Raw genomic sequence first — 20067 nt, 5'->3', positions numbered from 1 at the left:
ATTTCTGTATAATTGCCTCCCAGAACTGTCTTACACAGCTGAGTTCCCAAACAGCAGGCATCCACCTCCATAAACAATGACTGCATTTATTGTGTTTCGGCCGTTAGCTCTGAGGCACAAGTAATTTATTATATATGAAAATTATTACATTCAGTGGCTTCTCCTACTTTTCTTAGTGATATTTGGTGCTGGTTTATCAGGAAGTGACGATTTTGTTCTCGCTGACTCATTGGATGGAAACTGTGCTTTATTCGCAAATGTTTTATGCTATATTCCAATTTTGCACATAAATTAAATTCACAACTTTGGATGGAAACATAGCTAGTGCTCTGATGATTTAAAGAACCCAGAAACCAAAACTCTGATCTGAAGAACCTATAATGCAAGATCTTTTTAAATCTACTACAATCCATATAGCATACTGCTTATTTTTAAGAGTGCACACAGGTATCATACACACACTTAAACCTCAACGGCTCACAATTGCATAAACACATTCTTATTTAGGCTACATATGAATACATGCGAAAACAAACAAACATGTCGGAAATCCCCATGTTCTACTTTTATAAGTTGCTAATACATTTATACTAGGGGAATTTTGGCAGCTTAGCCAAAGCCACTCATTGGTTAGTTAAAAATACTGTTTAACGGTCATTGAGGTGACTGTTACAGACATGGTAAACCAACACCCAAAACATCACTAAAGCAAACTTTGATGAGGGCAGACCTTGATAATGTATATTAAGTTGTATGTTTAAAGATGTAATGAGCATAAGAGTCTAATTCTCTATGGGAAGTCTATGGGATTATTTGCCAGAAAATCATAAATCCATTAGCTTAAAAGCAAACAAGCAGGTACGTAGAACTTAATAAGGCTATAAATGAACATACCTGTGCTTTAATATACCTGTTTTACACACATTTTGAAAGGAAACCACTCTCTCACTCACTCAGACTGAATCCAGCTTTGCAATAAGAGTCTCTTTGCATATGAATCTGAAACCGATCTGAATGTGACAAAAGGACAGTTTGAATCATAAGAAAGAGAAAAGGCCTCACACTGGAGGCAGAAAACTCTCTTCCATCACCGTTTCCTTTCAGAGGCACTCTGTGAGAGAATTGCGGAGTTCGTGTCGAATGCAGCTGTCATTGCGACTGTATCGCACCAACACAAAAGCACATTCCCTCCCGTCCTTTATGCCGCTGAGATTTTTCTCAGCAAAAGAATCCAGCTCTCATTAAAAATTAATATTACCGTATGAAAAGAAGAAAAGGGCAATGCATTCTTTAGAAAGCTGGCGTGCTATTTACGGTAATTATACATCATCTTGTAGACGGACTGTTTAACGCAGTGAAGACTCTGGAGGCAGAAAACTCTCTTCCATCACCGTTTCCTTTCAGAGGCACTCTGTGAGAGAATTGCGGAGTTCGTGTCGAATGCAGCTGTCATTGCGACTGTATCGCACCAACACAAAAGCACATTCCCTCCCGTCCTTTATGCCGCTGAGATTTTTCATCCCTACTTCCAGCGAAGCAAAAGAATCCAGCTCTCATTAAAAATTAATATTACCGTATGAAAAGAAGAAAAGGGCAATGCATTCTTTAGAAAGCTGGCGTGCTATTTACGGTAATTATACATCATCTTGTAGACGGACTGTTTAACGCAGTGAAGACTGGCTTTCACTGGAGAATTCTTTTCAGATAATTTTTTATTTTTGGGGATTTTGCTACTTTATATTTAGCAAAAACAGCAGAATGGGACACAGCCTGGATTCGACCCTGTGTCGCCTACAAAAGCACCACAGATCTGGAATATTTTTCAGTTAACTGCAAAAGTCATAACTCCAACACAGTATTCACACTTCAATTGTTTTTTTTAAATTACCAAAAAATAAAATAAACTGGAGGCAGAAAACTCTCTTCCATCACCGTTTCCTTTCAGAGGCACTCTGTGAGAGAATTGCGGAGTTCGTGTCGAATGCAGCTGTCATTGCGACTGTATCGCACCAACACAAAAGCACATTCCCTCCCGTCCTTTATGCCGCTGAGATTTTTCTCAGCAAAAGAATCCAGCTCTCATTAAAAATTAATATTACCGTATGAAAAGAAGAAAAGGGCAATGCATTCTTTAGAAAGCTGGCGTGCTATTTACGGTAATTATACATCATCTTGTAGACGGACTGTTTAACGCAGTGAAGACTGGCTTTCACTGGAGAATTCTTTTCAGATAATTTTTTATTTTTGGGAAAATATTTAGCAAAAACAGCAGAATGGGACACAGCCTGGATTCGACCCTGTGTCGCCTACAAAAGCACCACAGATCTGGAATATTTTTCAGTTAACTGCAAAAGTCATAACTCCAACACAGTATTCACACTTCAAATTTTTTTTTTAAATTACCAAAAAATAAAATAAAATATGATCATAATTTTATTCAGCAAGGATGCATTAAATTGTTTTAAAAGTGATAGTAAATACATTCTATTCTTTTGAACTTTCTATTCATTAAAGAATTGTGTAAAATTATCAAGGTTTCCACAAAAATAATAAGCAGCTCAACTTGACAATAGTAATAAAAAAAAAAAATCTTGATTACCAATTTAGCATATTAGAATGATTTCTGAAGGACCATGTGACACTGAAGACTGGAGTAATGATGCTGAAAATTCAGCTTTACATCACAGAAATAAATAAAAATTTTAAATACATTAAAATAGAAAACGGGTATTTTAAAGTGTAATGACATTTAATTGTTTTTACTGTATTTTGATCAACAAATGCAGCCTTGGTGATCTCAAGAGGCTTTCAGAAACATTTCAAAAGTGTATATTATTTAATATTAAAAGTGTAAAGCATAATGCACTCAATTTTTCAGTACATTATGCAAAATAAGTTACATTATGAAAACGGTTTCAGCACTAGATTGTTGTCACATGACCTCATTACATTTAACAAGGTCTTCTGACAAATCACAAGTCTCTGGCCTTATGCAAAACCATTAAATTAGCGGAACGTCTCATGTCTCTCTCCACCTCCCCCCTCTCGAAACACATTCATCTCTCTACGCAGCCCCCTTCGACAACTACAGCCTGTACTAGCTACTGCTAATGTGAAAGAGAATTTGTGATTTCCCCTGCTAAATGGATTTAGCCAAGTTAACAGAGGTGGAATTTTGACATGGCATTGCGAGAGCGCTAAAATAGCAGGAAACGCCGCGTGTTACAGGGCAGCCGAGAAGATTCGCATGGGTCATGTTTAGAGAGAACATGCTAATCCCTCCGAGCTCATTAGGACAGGGGTGTTTAGCATTCATTCATGGAATTCTCTCATTGACTTAGCGCTGCTGGGTAAGCTGGATTATACATGTTATGAAATTCCAAAGTGTCACTGTAAGAAACATAATGGAAGGAATTCAATTGGTACACAGAAAACACGAAATTTCCTACAAGGCTTGAATTAACAATGACGCTATGTAGATGCTACTAAGCCTTAATTTACTGATTGACTAATTGACTACTGATTGTACTTTTAACTAAATTAAACTGAATCCATTTAGCAGCAAAATCCAAATTCGGTGTTTTTATAAACATGCGTCATGTTAAGCATGGTAAAATGGTGACCATTTTGCTGGTTACAGCAGTATAGCTAGCATGACAGTAGACATAGCATCAAATTGTAGGCAACTTTTCAATTTCCTGAAGGAAATATGAGTGCAGATAAGTTACAGTGTGCTGAAAAAAACAAACAAACAAAAAAACCAAGCTAAAACCATTTCAGTCTTCAAAACTTTTTAATTCAAAATTTCACATTTAATTCAATGTTATTTCCCATTTCCTTGGTGATTAACTGTGAAATTTACAAGCAGTTTCAGAATGAAATTATATTCAAATGCAGCTTAAACCAGCTACATCCAGTTTAAACCAGATAAGACCATCTAACCAGCATAGGCTGGTTTTAGGGTTGCTGTTTTTTTCCCTCCTCTCCTCAAACCAGCTGAAAGACCAGCTCAGACCAGAAAACAGCCTGAGGCTGGTTTAAGCTATTTTTTATTCAGCAGGGAGGGACAGAATAAGAGAAAAAAGAAATAGATGGTAAAACACACTAATAATCACACTAATAATCAAGATATTTTTATGTTTTTGAAAGAGATTTCTTATGCTCACCAAGGCTGAATTTATTTGATGAAAAATACATTACAAGCAGTAATATTGTGCAATATAAATCAAAATAACTTATAAAATCCAAATGCATTATCTTGGAAATAAGCCACATACCAAAATATCACAAACTGCACTTGCTTACTTTATTAACTCCATAAACTGGATAGCCCAAACAACAAACCCTAAGACGCTTAATATGCATCGCTTATAATAAGTGGACATGGCAACACTTCAGAAGCATGCTCTGTGAAGCAGCCTTTCAAACAAAAACAAAACACAGCGTATCTAAAATCACTAAACATAAGTCTTTGGACACTGGTATATTACTTTGGTTAAATATAGCAGAAGCCAGAACACTGCTATGGTTTCCATGTTGTCAATAATCGCAATTTCGAGAGTGAGTTTGCTCCATATACACACAAAATGATCATTTAGGGGATTTAACCCTGTATTTAAATGCGGTTGTCACTCTTGAAACTTTATAGTGTGTATGTGGCTATTGTGATTTTGTTCTTCTTAACTGACGCAAGGAATATTCTGCAAGTTCCAACACGATATTCTGGAGGACAAAGTCGCAACAAATGTTTTTTTTTTTTATAAAATGAGATCATCTTGTCCCTTGCATCATCAAGGAGAGACTGTTGACTGCACAACTCAACCTGAACCCAATCTAATGCTGAAACTCCTAATAAAATCACCAGCAAACTAACATTTTACACACTTTACTAAACAAATCCCATTTGTACTTTTATATGGCACTTAACAAGTGTTAATTTTAGACTGTGATTATAGAGAACTGTCAGAAACCCCTCCTCTTTCATATTGCAAGGAGTTGTGGGTAATATTAGACAGGAACATCATGTACCAGTGCATATTTTTTTAAATCCACCAGAAACATTGCACTAATCTATTTGAATTAAAACGCAGCCAATACACAAAATCTGTGGCACTATATTACAGGGAAATATTGTGAGAATATGATTTGATTTGCGTTGGCTCTTTTGGAGTAGCATGTGTGTGAGTGTGTGTATGTCAGGCTGCCTGGCGCTTTGGCTCAGAGTGTCAGCCAAAGCAACATGATGATGATGATGTGTGTGTGTGTGTGTGTGTGTGAGTTGCTTTCTCGTTCCGATCAGAGCCTGGCTGGAAGCAGCATTATGTAATCTAACATGGTGAGACGAGCGAAACGGAAAGTGCACAAATAACAATTATCCATCTCTCCCTTTATCTTTACCTCTTATGCTATGCACCTCAATTTCAAATCTTTTTTCTCTCCTCTATTCCTCCACACCTCACTCTCTCTTTCTAGTCTTTTTTTATTTTTATATAATTATAACACAACATTTTTTATCAATATAAATAATTAAAATAAATTATATATATATATAGAGAGAGAGAGAGAGAGAGAGAGAGAATCATTTTTATATTTTTTTATTTTATGTAATACACACATTTTTATTTATTTATTTACATATCATATATTATATATTATGTATAATTAATACAGAAAATACACAATATAAAATTATTAAAAAATATAAACAAAATAAATTTTATATTATATAAATGTTATTATATATAATGAATTTCATAATTATAAAATATATCTTGCTGCATTTAAATTGAAAGCTTACTATTACTATTAGTTGAGCTCTGACACAGCTTACCCCATCTATAGGGCCAATATTGTTTGAAAAACTGCCATAAAAAAAGATCAATCATATTGAGATGTAGTGACACAACACTAGCCGATAGGGACATTTCCATTAGCTGACACAAAACTGTCTTACACTAGCCTTGGGACAGCTGGTCATCCTTACTGTAGAGCCCTGCTTAAACAAACATTACTTTGCTAGCTTGATTCATGCTCAGAGCTCCCTGTATTTCTCTCTGTCCGATTTATCCATATGATGAATGCCAACTTCAAACTCGCAGTCCATAAACAAACTCTCTTACTCAAACAAACACACACGTGGTTGCATGAAACATCCTGTGACTGTGTTAACAATACTCTTGCCCGCTAATGGGGGTCATTTGTCTTTCTGGTGTTAATGTAAACCAGAACTCTCGAGCCAGATCTTTACTGTGTGTTTATAGCACTATGTCCATCTCTGACTGTGTTACGTAACCAATGTGGGCTCATCCATTCTGGGCTGGTCCTCTGCACCCAACCCATCAGTCACTGAGCCCTCGGGGTGGAGGAGGGGAAATATCCTCCTGTGACCCTGCAGAACCTCAATCATGACTCCTAAAGGTTAGCATGAATATCTGATAACAAAATGGTAAAAAAAAAAATTAAGAGCATATATAATGTTGTTCTGCCAATGGTCAGTGTTAAAGTAGGCCGCCTTATTAATACTATTAACCAGACTAACTAAGACCAGACAGGAGAGATTCATGCCCTTGCTGCACTAATCGACCATAAGATTACCTACAGTAATCGTGACATGCCGACTGACATGCTCAAGAAAAAAGATACAAAATAATAACAAAAAAGTGATCATAAAAAGAAAAATTACAAATAACAAACAAATAATAAAAATATATAAAAATAAAACGGGTCAAATCAAACTCTTAAAAGAACTAAAAATCTCAAAAGAGACTAAATGTGCAACTATAGAAAATGAAAGCTGAAAAATTAGGTAACATTTAAATAAATAAACAAACAAATATAATGTAACAGTAAAAAAAATACTATTGCATTTCAGGCAAATTGGGTATCAATACAAAAATACAAATGTAAGTTGACCTATCAAACAACAAATAAATTAACAGAACAACTGCAAGGCTGCCCAACATGCTCATAAAATAAATATATTAAGCTGACCAATCATGCAACACTCCAAAAGCACAAGCGTTAGGTTGGCCAATTGTGCCACAGTTTATAAAAATGGATGAATACAAATCTGGCCAATTGCACACTTTAACACTTTCAACGGTAAAGCTGACTAATTAGCCAACATTAAAAATAAATAAATAAAAAAGGGCAACAATCAGACAATACAAACATTATGCTGACCTATTAAATAAATAAATAAATTGATTAATTAAATAAATAAATATTCAAAGCTGTCCAATTGTGCAATGCTTTCAAAAAATGCAAATATAAAGCTGACCAATCAAGCAACACTCCAAAAAAGCTGGCCAATCGTGCAACAGTTTTTAAAAATCTGGCAGATTATTCTGGCCAATTTCACACTTTCAATTTATTTTTAAAATTAACAATTAGAAACAATTAAGCAACAATTAGAAATTACACATTTTAAGCTGACCTATCAAGCAATATTTTAAACAAACAAACTAACTAAAAATTAATACAAATGCAAAGCTGACCAATTGCCCAGCCTGTTCATAAAATGCAAATATAAAGTGGACCAATTATGCAATATTCCAAACAGCACAAGCTTTAAGCTGGTCAACGGTGCATCACTTTCAAAAGTACTAAAGTACATCTGGCCAATCATAAAAGACAGATGAATAGATAATCATGCAACATTCAAAAACAAATCTACCCTACAAGACCAGACAGGAGGTTAATATATGATCACACACCTCCACATCGAGTACCTGAGCAGTGCTGATATACAGACGGCAAGGCTGCTTCAGTTTTTTTGTCTTCCAGTGAAAGTGTGTCTCTATCAGGACAAGCCGGATTTCCCTGAATTGCAGACGAACGCCACTGGGGAACACCTGGACCTCTCTTCAGAGTGTGTCTTCTCTCTCTCAAACGCACACACACACACCGCATAACCACCTCCGACCACAACACAGCGGACAAACCTCACCTAGAAACTCTCTCTTTCTGTTTCTTTCGCTTTCGTCTGAAAAGCCGGCTGGGTGTTGATAGCTCACTCAATCACTCACTCACTCTAAGCTACCGTTTACCAATCCTCCCTTGTTCCCTCCTTCCCTCAATTGGTGTCTCCTCCTTCTGTGCTATTTTTTTGCCAACTACTTTTTTCAGTGTTTTTAATCCCTGCGCTAAATCAGGGAAAGCCCTGACTACCACCACGCTGACTTCCTCTCTCAGCGAATGAGAGAGAGACACACAAAGCAGGACGAAGCTCTATAAAAAGCTGGCTGCCTAATTCCTTCGGCTGAACACTTCAAGCCACGCACAACAGCGGTGGAAGCCGAGAGTTTGTCAGCATCAGATTAGCTTCTAACCCACTTGCAGAGAGTTGCCGCCCACGTTACCGCCACACACTCCTATTAATACACGACTCGGGCTCGAGCCCACACACTCCACGCGGCACGGCCGCCCACTCAAAAAAAAAAAAACATAAACATGCTCAGACGTACACAGATGCACACACAAAAACACTCCAATCTGCCTGGCCAATTACAGAAATTAGCCAATATTTTGAGATTTATGGTTAGATTTTCACTACAGCAGACACTGGTAAATAACAGGTTAATCAGTAGGTATCTCAAAATGTACGTTACCACATTTGGGTATTATTTTGAGGATGATTATTCAATTGGTCATTTGATGCCAGTAATCAATGCAATATTTTAATATTATCAGCAAATTTGAAATGTACATTCACATTTATATAATAGTCCAACAGTTTTAGATTGTCAAAATCAGCTAATCATCAAATAATCATGTGGTTTTCTAAGAATTGCATCAAGATTTATGCTACATTACGGTATTAAAATGCCTTAAACAATATTTTAAGATTATCGACAAAATAACAGATTACTGACATCAGCCAATGATTTGCTATCCAGCCAATATCAGTAACCACAAGATGTTGAGATATACATTAAGATTTATATTACGGCATTTGAAATTGTCAACACACAATTGTCAATAAGCATAAGGGCACTGTGTACATCTGAGAAATGAGAAACTCATATTGTCAAGCACAACTCTTAAGCATCACAACACACAAGAACACACACACACACACACAAAGTGCCTCTATACAGGCTTTGTAAAATGACGTGAATGACACAAAAACAAAATAAAACATGGCCAGTCTTAATCATGACATGTTCTTCTCATCTGCTGCGGTAAACTACACCTACACACACATATAGAAATAGAGGACCACGGTCCCACACCTGTGTGCTAGATACTCACACACCGGAAAGTGTGCAAACACACGCTTACCCCACACTGCTGTCAGAGAATCTCTGGTTAACACCTGCTAGATCTGCATGTTATGGGTGGATAAGTTCTGTTCTCACACTCATACAGACACACACATGGATATAGAGTTAATCATCATACATCTAGACTAACACGCACTTAACACACCTCAGGCGCAGTTTAGTCAAAGCCCAGCGGTTCTCACGCTCAGACCACACACACACACACACACACACACACACACACATTCACAGCCTATAAACAAGCCCTCACACATTCACAAACACACTCATAAACACTAAAAAACTGACTGAAAGCTAGAAATAAACAAAAACTAAAAACAAAAAGGCTAGGTTGTGAATAGCATCCTATCAGACTGCTTGTGTGGTTATGCAAGTATGCATTATGCAACTTTTCAGAATGCATTTTGTACAATATATCTACTGAATCCACAAAGCAATACACTAGACCTGCCCTTCTTTTACTTGAAATAAAAAAGGTCACATTATAGGTCTTTTCAGTCACTTACAATTAATTTAATGCATTCCTGCTCAATAAAATAACTAATTTCTTAAAAAAAAAATTACCAACCCCAAGTTTTTCGCTCAGACCACACACACACACACACACACACACACACACACACATTCACAGCCTATAAACAAGCCCTCACACATTCACAAACACACTCATAAACACTAAAAAACTGACTGAAAGTTAGAAATAAACAAAAACTAAAAACAAAAAGGCTAGGTTGTGAATAGCATCCTATCAGACTGCTTGTGTGGTTATGCAAGTATGCATTATGCAACTTTTCAGAATGCATTTTGTACAATATATCTACTGAATCCACAAAGCAATACACTAGACCTGCCCTTCTTTTACTTGAAATAAAAAAGGTCACATTATAGGTCTTTTCAGTCACTTACAATTAATTTAATGCATTCCTGCTCAATAAAATAACTAATTTCTTAAAAAAAAAATTACCAACCCCAAGTTTTTGAATGGTAGTGTATAAAAACAGCATGAAGTGTACAATATATAGTGTGCAGTACTCTAGTATTTCATTGCAAACACAGCCAAAGTCTTTATTTCATTCTGTCAGTCGTTCACAGATCTGTCTGGGTGCCGCCCATTTGTTGTCCCAACAGGAAATGCGTGCTTTCCAACGAATTTGAAGAATGATTCTAATTTGTGGCTCTATGAAGAGGAGGGAAGACTCAGAGGAGATTCATGGGAATGCTCGAAACCCCCATATCTGCAGAATTCCATGGCAACAACTGCTGAAGGAATGGCCCCCGTTACGCAACAGGATGAGCTCTGCCAGAGGGCAAATGAGAACACGCATGAACAGCAACCACATCTCCTGCTTCACATCAATCCACCTCTTCCCCATTCATCCCTCTCTGCCAATCATTTCCTTCATCTGCCTTTTGTTTTTTTTCATACATCCATTCATCCCAGCTCACTCTGTCCATACGTTCACGGCAGAATGGTTTAACCCTTTCCTGCTCATAATCTCTCCCCATTCATCTAGTTTGTTCGTTCACATTTTCACGTGCCTCTTTAGCACTCGTTCAGCAATCAAACTCGGCTCCTTCTGTGAGTGCGAGTTATTCCCAAGCACACCCTGACGGTCATTTCTCTGCAGAAATCAATACTGAGCATTATTATATTTCACTACCTCTTCGATTTAAAACATCCGTGCCTCTCAAATCATTTAGTTCACTCCCGTTTCATCATAATAAAACAGAAATATAATTATGATGTCATCACAAACTCATCTTCAAACTTTCAATAGATTTTTCTCTCTTTTCTGGGCTAAAAGGAATATCAGAGTTCCCACACCTTGAACAACACAGTTTCTGGATAATAAATAATTTCAATAGATACAATCAAGTCTTACCCAGAGTTTTTATTATTATATTAACTAATATTTTTTTTTATTGAAATTAAGCTGAAATAAAATATCAAATTGCTAAATGTGACTATAAGGTATGAAGACGTTAAGATTTTATAAACATTAACATCATGATTTTCTTCAAAGCTGCTTTGAAACAAAGTGTTTTGTGAAAAGTGCTACACAAATAAATTTGACTTGAATTTTAACTTAAATAATAGACGAAAAACTTAAACTAAACTAAAATGAGAAATGTTAGAGTTAACTGAAAAAAGTTGAACACTAAAATTAATAACTGGAAATAAACTGAAACTAAAATGGAGATAAAAATAAATAAATCATAATATGAATATTTAAAAGATCTAAAGGAAATGACACAAGCATAACAAAATTACAAAAAAAAAATTACATTTATGTATTTATTTTTATTAATTAATTATTCTTTTTATTTTTTGAAGATATACAACTTTAGCTGGGTGGGCGAGGACAAAATAATAAAATAATATTAATCAGGTACATTAGCACCCACTTTTCATTATCTAATCTATTTCCAAAGTGCAAAATGAAGCCCCACCTTACGTTTTTCCCTCTGAACATTCAGATTCACTCAGATGCTAAATGCACTGTAAATGCAGTTTCGTGTTCAAATGTATTGTGGACATGCAGTATAAAGTGAAAGTGAAAGTGACGTGACGTGACATGTGGCCAAGTATGGTTACCTATACTAGGAATTAGTGCTCTGCGTTTAACCCATCCTAAGTGCACACACACTGCAGTGAACACACACACACCGTGAACACACACCCGGAGCAGTGGGCAGCCATTTATGCTGCGGCACCCAGGGAGCAGTTGGGGGTTCGGTGCCTTGCTCAAGGGCACCTCAGTCGTGGTACTGAAGGTGGGAGAGAGTGCTGTACATTCACTCCCCCCACCTACAATCCCTGCCGGACTTGAGACTCGAACTCGCAACCTTTGGGTTACGAGTCCGACTCTCTCATTAGGTCATTAGGCCACGACTTCCCCTAGTCCCCTAGTATACAGTGTATACTGCCTACACATTCAATGGTAACATCACACCCATAAACTCCTGACCCTGCAGTGAACAGCACCAGTTTCCCCACAGCTCCGCTGATCTGAACGATTCTTCAAATGCACGATCTGTGGACCGACATCCATCGTCTCCGCTGACGCCGTTTGATTGGACAAGATCTGGCTGGCAGCCTCACATCATCCACAAGGTGCTTCACTTTCATAATAATGTGCTGAATCTCATTTACATGTAAAGCACTTCACTTGTCTGAAAAGCAGTTCACAAATGCAATTATTCATTCAGTACTCATTCGTATAGTAGTTTGCCTTTCAGAGCTCTAACTCTAATTGTTCTGTGATTTCTCCTGCCTAAACCATCAGGTGAATCTAAAATGACCTGAAATCAGGTGTTAACGTGCTGCAAGTGATAGGTTTTTCCAACCAGCAAAACTACAACAGCAAAAAACATCGATGCAAGCATTTGTACAAGACAAGTGTGAATGAAAATGTATATATAATTTACTAGCTTGCCATGTAAAATGCAAAACCTCCATTTGAGAATCTCCTCAAAGGTAAAAAATTTATAAATATTAATATATGATAAGTAATTAAATATTTTTTTTTTTACAAAAGAATGGCAAGGAGCACACTGAATAAAATGTGAAATTTTGAAGTAGAAGGATGGAAACCGTATTTATTAAATAGTATAATTAGTGTATTTAGTGTTATACAATTTTCATTAAAAGTTAGAGCTGCACAATTCATTGAATTTCTAATCACGATTACAATTACGGATGCCACAATTACACAATAGTTCAAAGTCCACTTATGTTATTCTGTGTGCTTAAGATGTGTTTCGTTCTTTCCGCAAGTTATCTTAAGGGGTTTTCCATTGTTTTAATTTTAGTTTCAGTATAACATTATAATACCAGGTATATTTGACTTTTTTCATTTAAAGAATAAACCAATCCAATGTATAGTTCGCATCTGAGGCATAAAACTATAGAAAAGCAATAAAAGTTTTTCAGTTAGAGTGTATTCAGCATGTTTATTTTCATCTAAAAATATGGCATGTGGTTGCTTCAAACAATGGTATAAACATCATTCAATGTAAATTTTGATAATCTTAATTAATAACTGCAATTCACAATAAAAGTCACACTTTAATATAATAGGTGGAGAGAGCTGGATGCTTCTAAATCAGTTATTTGTATGTGGTATTATATCACTTTTCTAAGACAATCTGAGCTGAAAATAACAGAAAACTCGCTCGGCTTTAAAGGACAAGGACAAAACCAAGGCTGAAGACAGAGAGAGAGAGAGAGAGAGAGAGAGAGAGAGAGAGAGAGAGAGAGAGAGAGAGGGAGGAGGTGTCCTGCTGGTGGACAGATTGTGGCGAGGGTCAAAACTCACTCTGGCTCTCTTCCACTCAGGGTGTGAATCAGTTTCAAAGGGGAACAGTCATATTTTACACACTTACACTTGTAAATGCACACAAGCATTTCCTTTAAGGGACAGACCGCAACATGAGGTCAAAGGGCAAGAGAAAGGGTGTGACAGCAACAGAAGGTAATCTCTGAAACTGTTCCTGACCATCAAATTATGTTATAGATATTTGTGTATGTGTGTGTGTGCACACACATATTTTCTGTATATATATACATACAGTGGTGTGAAAAGGTTTTTGCCCCCTTCCTAAATGTTAAAATTTTTGCATATTTGTCACACTTAAAAGATTCAGATCATCAAACAAATTTTAATATTACACAAAGATAATGCAAGTAAATACAAAATGCAGTTTTTAAATGATGATTTCATTTATTAAGGGAAAAAAGCTGTCCAAACCTACGTGGCCCTACGTGAAAAATGAATTGCCCCCTCCTGTAAAAATCATGAAAGAACTGCAATTAACCACATTATTTTAGAAAGCCGAGTTAAATTTCACTAGCCACACCCAGGCCTGATTACTGCCAGACCTGTTGAAACAAGAAAACATAACAGCTATAAGTGTATGCACTACTTGCTTTATGCAAGCACTATATATAGGATAAACCACTATACAGGATTTACCCTATTATACTTTATCGACACAAATTGATAGGTGAAACAACAAACAGCCACCCACAAATAGTCTATATACAAAGCATCAGGCTGTCTTTGAGTTCACATGAACAACTGCTAACGTAAAGTTACTCGCCCCCACACCTTGATGCTCATGACAAGAATAGCATGTATAGTTATCTTTATTGACGTGAATTAGGTTTAAATCGCCGTCATGCATGAATGAATATTTTTGCAATTTTACACATAATAATCCACAATGATCACATTACACAAAACTGAAATTGCATGTCAAAATAACACAGTCAATATTTTTTTGAGACACCCCCAAAATTTCACAAATCACGTTTTCAGGGGAGCCCAGGTCTTATTAAGGGGAGCCGAGCTCCCCCTAACTCCCCCGTAGTTCACACCCTGCCAACAGTCAAACATGGTGGTGGTAGTGTGATGGTCTGGGGCTGCTTTGCAGCTTCAGGACCTGGACGACTTGCCATAACTGATGGAACCATGAATTCTGCACTCTATCGTCACTCTATCGATTACGTCACTTCCTGTTTGTTGCAGCCGTGTGGTTTGAGTTTGAGCTCTGCCATAATTGACGGAACCATGAATTCTGCACTCTATCAGAAAATCCTGAAGGAGAATGTCCGGCCATCAGTTTGTGACCTCAAGCTCAAGCGCACTTGGGTTATGCAGCTGGACAATGATCCCAAACACACCAGCAAGTCCACCTCTGAATGGCTCAAGAAAAACTAAATTAAGGTTTTGGAGTGGCCAAATCAAAGTCCGGACTTAAATCCGATTGAGATGCTTAAACAGTCCATTCATGCTCGAAAACCCTCCAATGTGGCTGAATTAAAACAATTCTGCAAAGAAGAGTGGGCCAAAATTCCTCCACAGCGATGTGAAAGACTCATTGCCAGTTATCGCAAACACTTGATTGCAGTTGTTGCTGCAAAGCGTGGCACAACCAGTTATTAGATTTAGGGGGCAATTACTTTTTCACGTAGGGCCAGGCAGGTTTGGACAGCTCTTTTCCCTTAATAAAAGAAATCATCATTTAAAAACTGCATTTTTCTTTTACTTGCATTATCTTTTTGTAATATTACAATTTGTTTGATGATCTGAATCTTTTAAGTGTGACAAATATGCAAAAAATTTTAAAAAACAGGAAGGGGGCAAAAACCTTTTCACACCACTGTATAAAGTATCTCACAGAAGTGAGTACACCCCTCACATTTTTGTAAATATTTTATTATATCTTTTCACGTGACAACACTGAAGAAATTACACTTTGCTACAATGTAAAGTAGTGAGTGTACAGCTTGTATAAGAGAGTAAATTTGTAAATTTTTCACCTTTACCCTCAGCTTCTTCAGCAAGGCAGTGGTTGTCTTGGAGGTGTGTTTGGGGTCATTTTGACATTTTCACTTACGGGTGTACTCACTTTTGTGGCCAGCGGTTTAGACATTAATGGCTGTGTGTTTTTTTGTTGCAAATTTACACTGTTATACAAGCTGTACACTCACTACTTTACTACTTTACTTTACTACTTTCAGTATTGTCACATGAAAGATATAATAACATATTTACAAAAATGTGAGGGGTGTACTCACTTCTGTGAGATACTGTGTGTGTGTGTGTATATATATATATATAAATAGGTCAATGGCCCTTGGCTTGGTGTTGGCAGAATTCGGCACTCTGCAAAAACTAATTGAGGAACCCTGGCCTACATCATCCGCTGGAAGCCACTCTCTCGTGAACACGTGTATGCCAGTTAGTGGAAGCTAGAGATTGTGGTTTATAAAGTTTTAAATAATGGATATTTTTCTTACACAAATGCATCGATTGGCTTCAGAAGGCCTTTAATAAACCCCCGGAGCTGACAATATACAGTACTTTTTATGATGGATGGATGCCCATTATTGGACTTCAAAATCTCAACACCCATTCACTGCCATTATAAAGCTTAGAAGAGCCAGGGCTGCTGCTTTTTTTGTTGTTGTTAATAACGCTAATTACAAAAAACACTTTTGTTAATAATTGTATTCGTCTGAAAGAAGAAAGTCATATACACCTAGGATGTGTTACGGGTGAGTAAATCATGGGGTAATTTTTGGGTGAACTATCTTAAAAGAGCTTTCATAGTGATTTGTGTTTCTAACTTCTGCCAATTTATTTATTTTTTTTGTTTATATAATACATATGTTATTATAATCTCGTCATCATTGTGCAGTTCTTTTTAAAGCTTCATCAAACACGCTTTAATATGTTTGTCATTACTCCCACAGCAAGCAAACCAAAGGCATCTTATGGTTATTAGCCTTAACTCATATTGTTTGTGGTAAGTGTGCTTTTTGCATAGTAAGGAGTATTTTTTTTTATGGACTCTTGAAGTGTTTTAAAGTGCTTTAATGGCAGAAAAAGCCATTATAGAATGTGTGTGTGGGTTAGAGATATTGATTCATCTTTAACAATGTAAACCTAATATTATTTCTAATCATGTAAGAACAATATTTATGCCTTCAGTGTTGGAGGTAACGTGTTACAAGTGACGTGATTACATTTTAATTTACAAAAAAAAAACTGTTACTTTTTCAAATAAGTTACGCCAGTTACGTTTTCACATTTATTGACTGCCAGATCCTCTGTCTGCATGTTGAGAAAAATCGGGAGTAAGTGCAAAGTACAAACTTGCACACAATTATAATGATTCTGATTGTTTGAATGGATCGAGTATCATGCTGAATTCTAATGTCTGTCTGTTCTACAACAGCAGTAAACAGACTTCATTTTATCAGCTCTTACGAACAAGTGCAGTAAACAGTCAGCATATGGGTTCAGGTCCAGGAGATGCAATAGGAAGTTGTGCATTTCAAGAACTTTTCAGGGTAACCTTAAAAGGGAAAAAATTACTCGCCCTCATGTCAATCCGTACCCATAAGATTTGTATTCATCTTCGAAACACAAAAATTCTAATATTTTTAATGAAACCTGAAAAATTTCAGTCCCTCCATTGAAACTACACTTCAGAATATGAGGTGAGTACTTTCAGAGTTTAATAGGTGTGTGTTTACAAGTTCAGGGTTTAATGTATGTTACTAATCTCATTGTTAATGATTCATCTGTTCATTTTGTAATTGTTTCAATCACATTCAGATCTGCCTTTATTCATATGCACCACTTACATTTTACAATCTATTTAGCCACTGATGGATAAAATCCGTTTTTGTCTTTTTTGCCTTGTAAGCTGTTACAATATGGTAGTAAAGTTGGTTGCAGCTTCATGTTGACTTTAAATTTTAAAATATCTGATTGACCTACACTGAGAGAATACTTCCCATTCAAAAACTCACATACAATGATGTTTCTGATTGGTCTTCCTTCTCACAATACTGAATTGTGATTATTTAATGCATCAAATTAACAAAATATAGCCATCTATACACTGCCAGGAAGGTTTCACATTATATGTTGATTCTCATGCATAATCTACAGGAAAAAAAGGAGCGTGCTGAGTGTCATGACAACAGCAAAACTGCTCACAGAAACAAGGCCTAAAACGTAAACTTACCTAAAACTCGAATACCATTCTTTTTCTGTCTTGCAAGTACTTCTGTGCACTTCTGGAAAAGCAAATATACATTAGTGAGAGGGAAGCTGGTGGTACACACTTCACCTACACACAAAAAAAGTTTGATATTCCTATTGCATTTACTCATAAAAACTACAAACAATCACACTGATACCAGAGACTGATATACAAAGATAACTAACAACATGAAGACATGAGATGATGTGATCCAACCTGGAATAAAATGTCTCATTAGTAGATGATATTTATGAACTGATCAATCATCTAAATCAAGATGACAACTTTTAAAATTAAGAGTGGTTCTGGACCTAAACGAAAACACCCAAACCAATTACATTTTACTTTCCTTACAAATATTTTCACTCCTTATAATCAAGCACAATAGTTAAGAAGTGTTGTATTTTACTGATTAGTAATCCACAGTAACACAATGACAATATGAAGGAGACAATTCACACGAGATAACATGGTTTTACCTGGAAACAGAATGTAGCTCCACAAGGACTGAAGACTGAAGTAGACGATGGTGGCAATGGAGGTTTTGTGGTTGTAGGGTATCAGAGCGAATCAGACAATTTAAGATTCGATCAAGAACATGGTTGAAACAAGAGGAGCCGAATTCCACAGAAAGGCCCAAGACAACAGGATGTTCGTTATATATATATATATATATATATATATATATATATATATATATATATATATATATATATACATACATACATACACATACATACATACACACACACACACACACGTGTGAGATGTGTGAATGGAAGAGGAAAGCGGTTGGATTCCCCATCAGAAGTGGAGGAATTTCCACGTGATTCCGGACCGGGTGAATCTGGCATTGTTCTGGAGAAATCTGCTTTTGTGCACCTCTGAAAACACACACAACACACACAAGAGAGAACACAGCACAGGCAGCAAATTTTTCTGGCTGTGAGATCTAAGTACACACAAATCCTTAAAGGAATAGTTCACTCACTACATAAAAATCTCCCCAAAACACTATTGTACAGTATTAGCTAACGAATGGACCCGAAATATAGCATACAAGTCTTTCATGGTGCTTTTTTAAATCACTTTTGGAGCTTGATAGCATCCATTTATTAGTTGCTATGGCTGAATTTATTCTATTATTACATCCTTTTCTCTGTATTACATCTTTTTTCCCTTCTTTTCCTCTCTGTCTGAAAGTCACTCAGGTTACCGGACTCCCGCTGGGTCCTTGGGCTCCCGTTGAGGGCTGCCTCTCTATCAAACTATGCTTTTTTCTCTCTCAATCCTTTCTTCTCCTCTATCGCCATCCTCCCATTCCCATTGGGGTCTCTCCCACAGATAATCCATCGTTCACCCAGTCAATCCTCCTTCCTTAAAAAAAGAAAAAAAAAGCTCTCTTTCACTCCCTGCTTCCTCCCGCAGTCAGACGCAGGAACGGCACCTGCACACACAGACTCATGCTGCTCCTGTTGCCCTAGCAACAGCCAGATCAAGCTTCGCTTGTGTAAACCGTTAGGCTTTGCCAGTGTCGTCTCGTACACACACACACACACACACACACACACACAGGCAAACCCCACGCAACAACATCCTTATAAGGGTTTCCGGTGGTCTGCAGTCAGGGTTTGATATCTTTAGAGCAATTCTGCTTTCAAACAAAGCCGCATTCACAAAAAATGGAGTGCGCCACTTTAGATGACGTCTTTGCTTTAAAGTCAAGATGAAATCAAAATTGTCCCTATATTTGCTTACTCCTGGATTTATTGTGCACAATCCATCAATGCATGATACTCAAAAAGTTTGTCTTCGTAGTATTTTATCAACTTGAAAAATGACTTTCTGTTTTGGCTGATGTTGCCTATGAAATGCAAACAACGGATTCATGTTTACTCGTTGTTTTAGGCTTACTGTATAGGTAATGCAGCCTTTCTAAAACAGTTAACCTAGTAATTTAATGCCATTTAACATTGATGTAATAAAGGTTTTGACAATAAAAGCTAATAACAATAGATTTGAAAAAGATGCGTTACCATTGGGATACTAGAGACGCTCTAGAGGGTGAACTTCATTTTCATTAAATGAAAGCTGAAATTAGAATAAAATAAAAAAATAATGTAAAGGGAAAATAAAACAATTATTATAAATATGTAATACATACATATTAAATAGAAACTCAAACGGAAATGAGAAATGTTGTCTTGGCAAAAATAAATAA

General features: G+C 36.6%; 1 protein-coding gene across 4 annotated transcripts in view; it reads right to left on the bottom strand.

The window, feature by feature from the left end:
• LOC107559707 (zinc finger protein 40-like) overlaps positions 1-20067 on the bottom strand; it is a 57905-nt gene that overhangs the window by 27206 nt on the left and 10632 nt on the right. For 2 of the 4 annotated variants that reach the window (XM_016243610.1, XM_016243613.1), the window contains exon 1: positions 7716-8427. The exons of 1 other annotated variant lie outside the window; for it this stretch is intronic. In XM_016243610.1, the coding sequence (XP_016099096.1) occupies positions 7716-7911 (196 nt within the window). In that variant the 5' untranslated portion in view covers positions 7912-8427. Of the gene's footprint in view, positions 1-7715; positions 8428-20067 lie in introns of those variants that run through there. One more of the 4 variants, XM_016243611.1, reaches the window with a different exon arrangement.

This window comes from Sinocyclocheilus grahami, unplaced genomic scaffold (assembly GCF_001515645.1).
Source record: "Sinocyclocheilus grahami isolate Dianchi unplaced genomic scaffold, SAMN03320097.WGS_v1.1 scaffold695.1, whole genome shotgun sequence".
NCBI lineage: Eukaryota > Metazoa > Chordata > Actinopteri > Cypriniformes > Cyprinidae > Sinocyclocheilus > Sinocyclocheilus grahami.
Note: the sequence above shows the minus strand (reverse complement) of the source record. Positions and strands in the feature narration are given on the sequence as shown.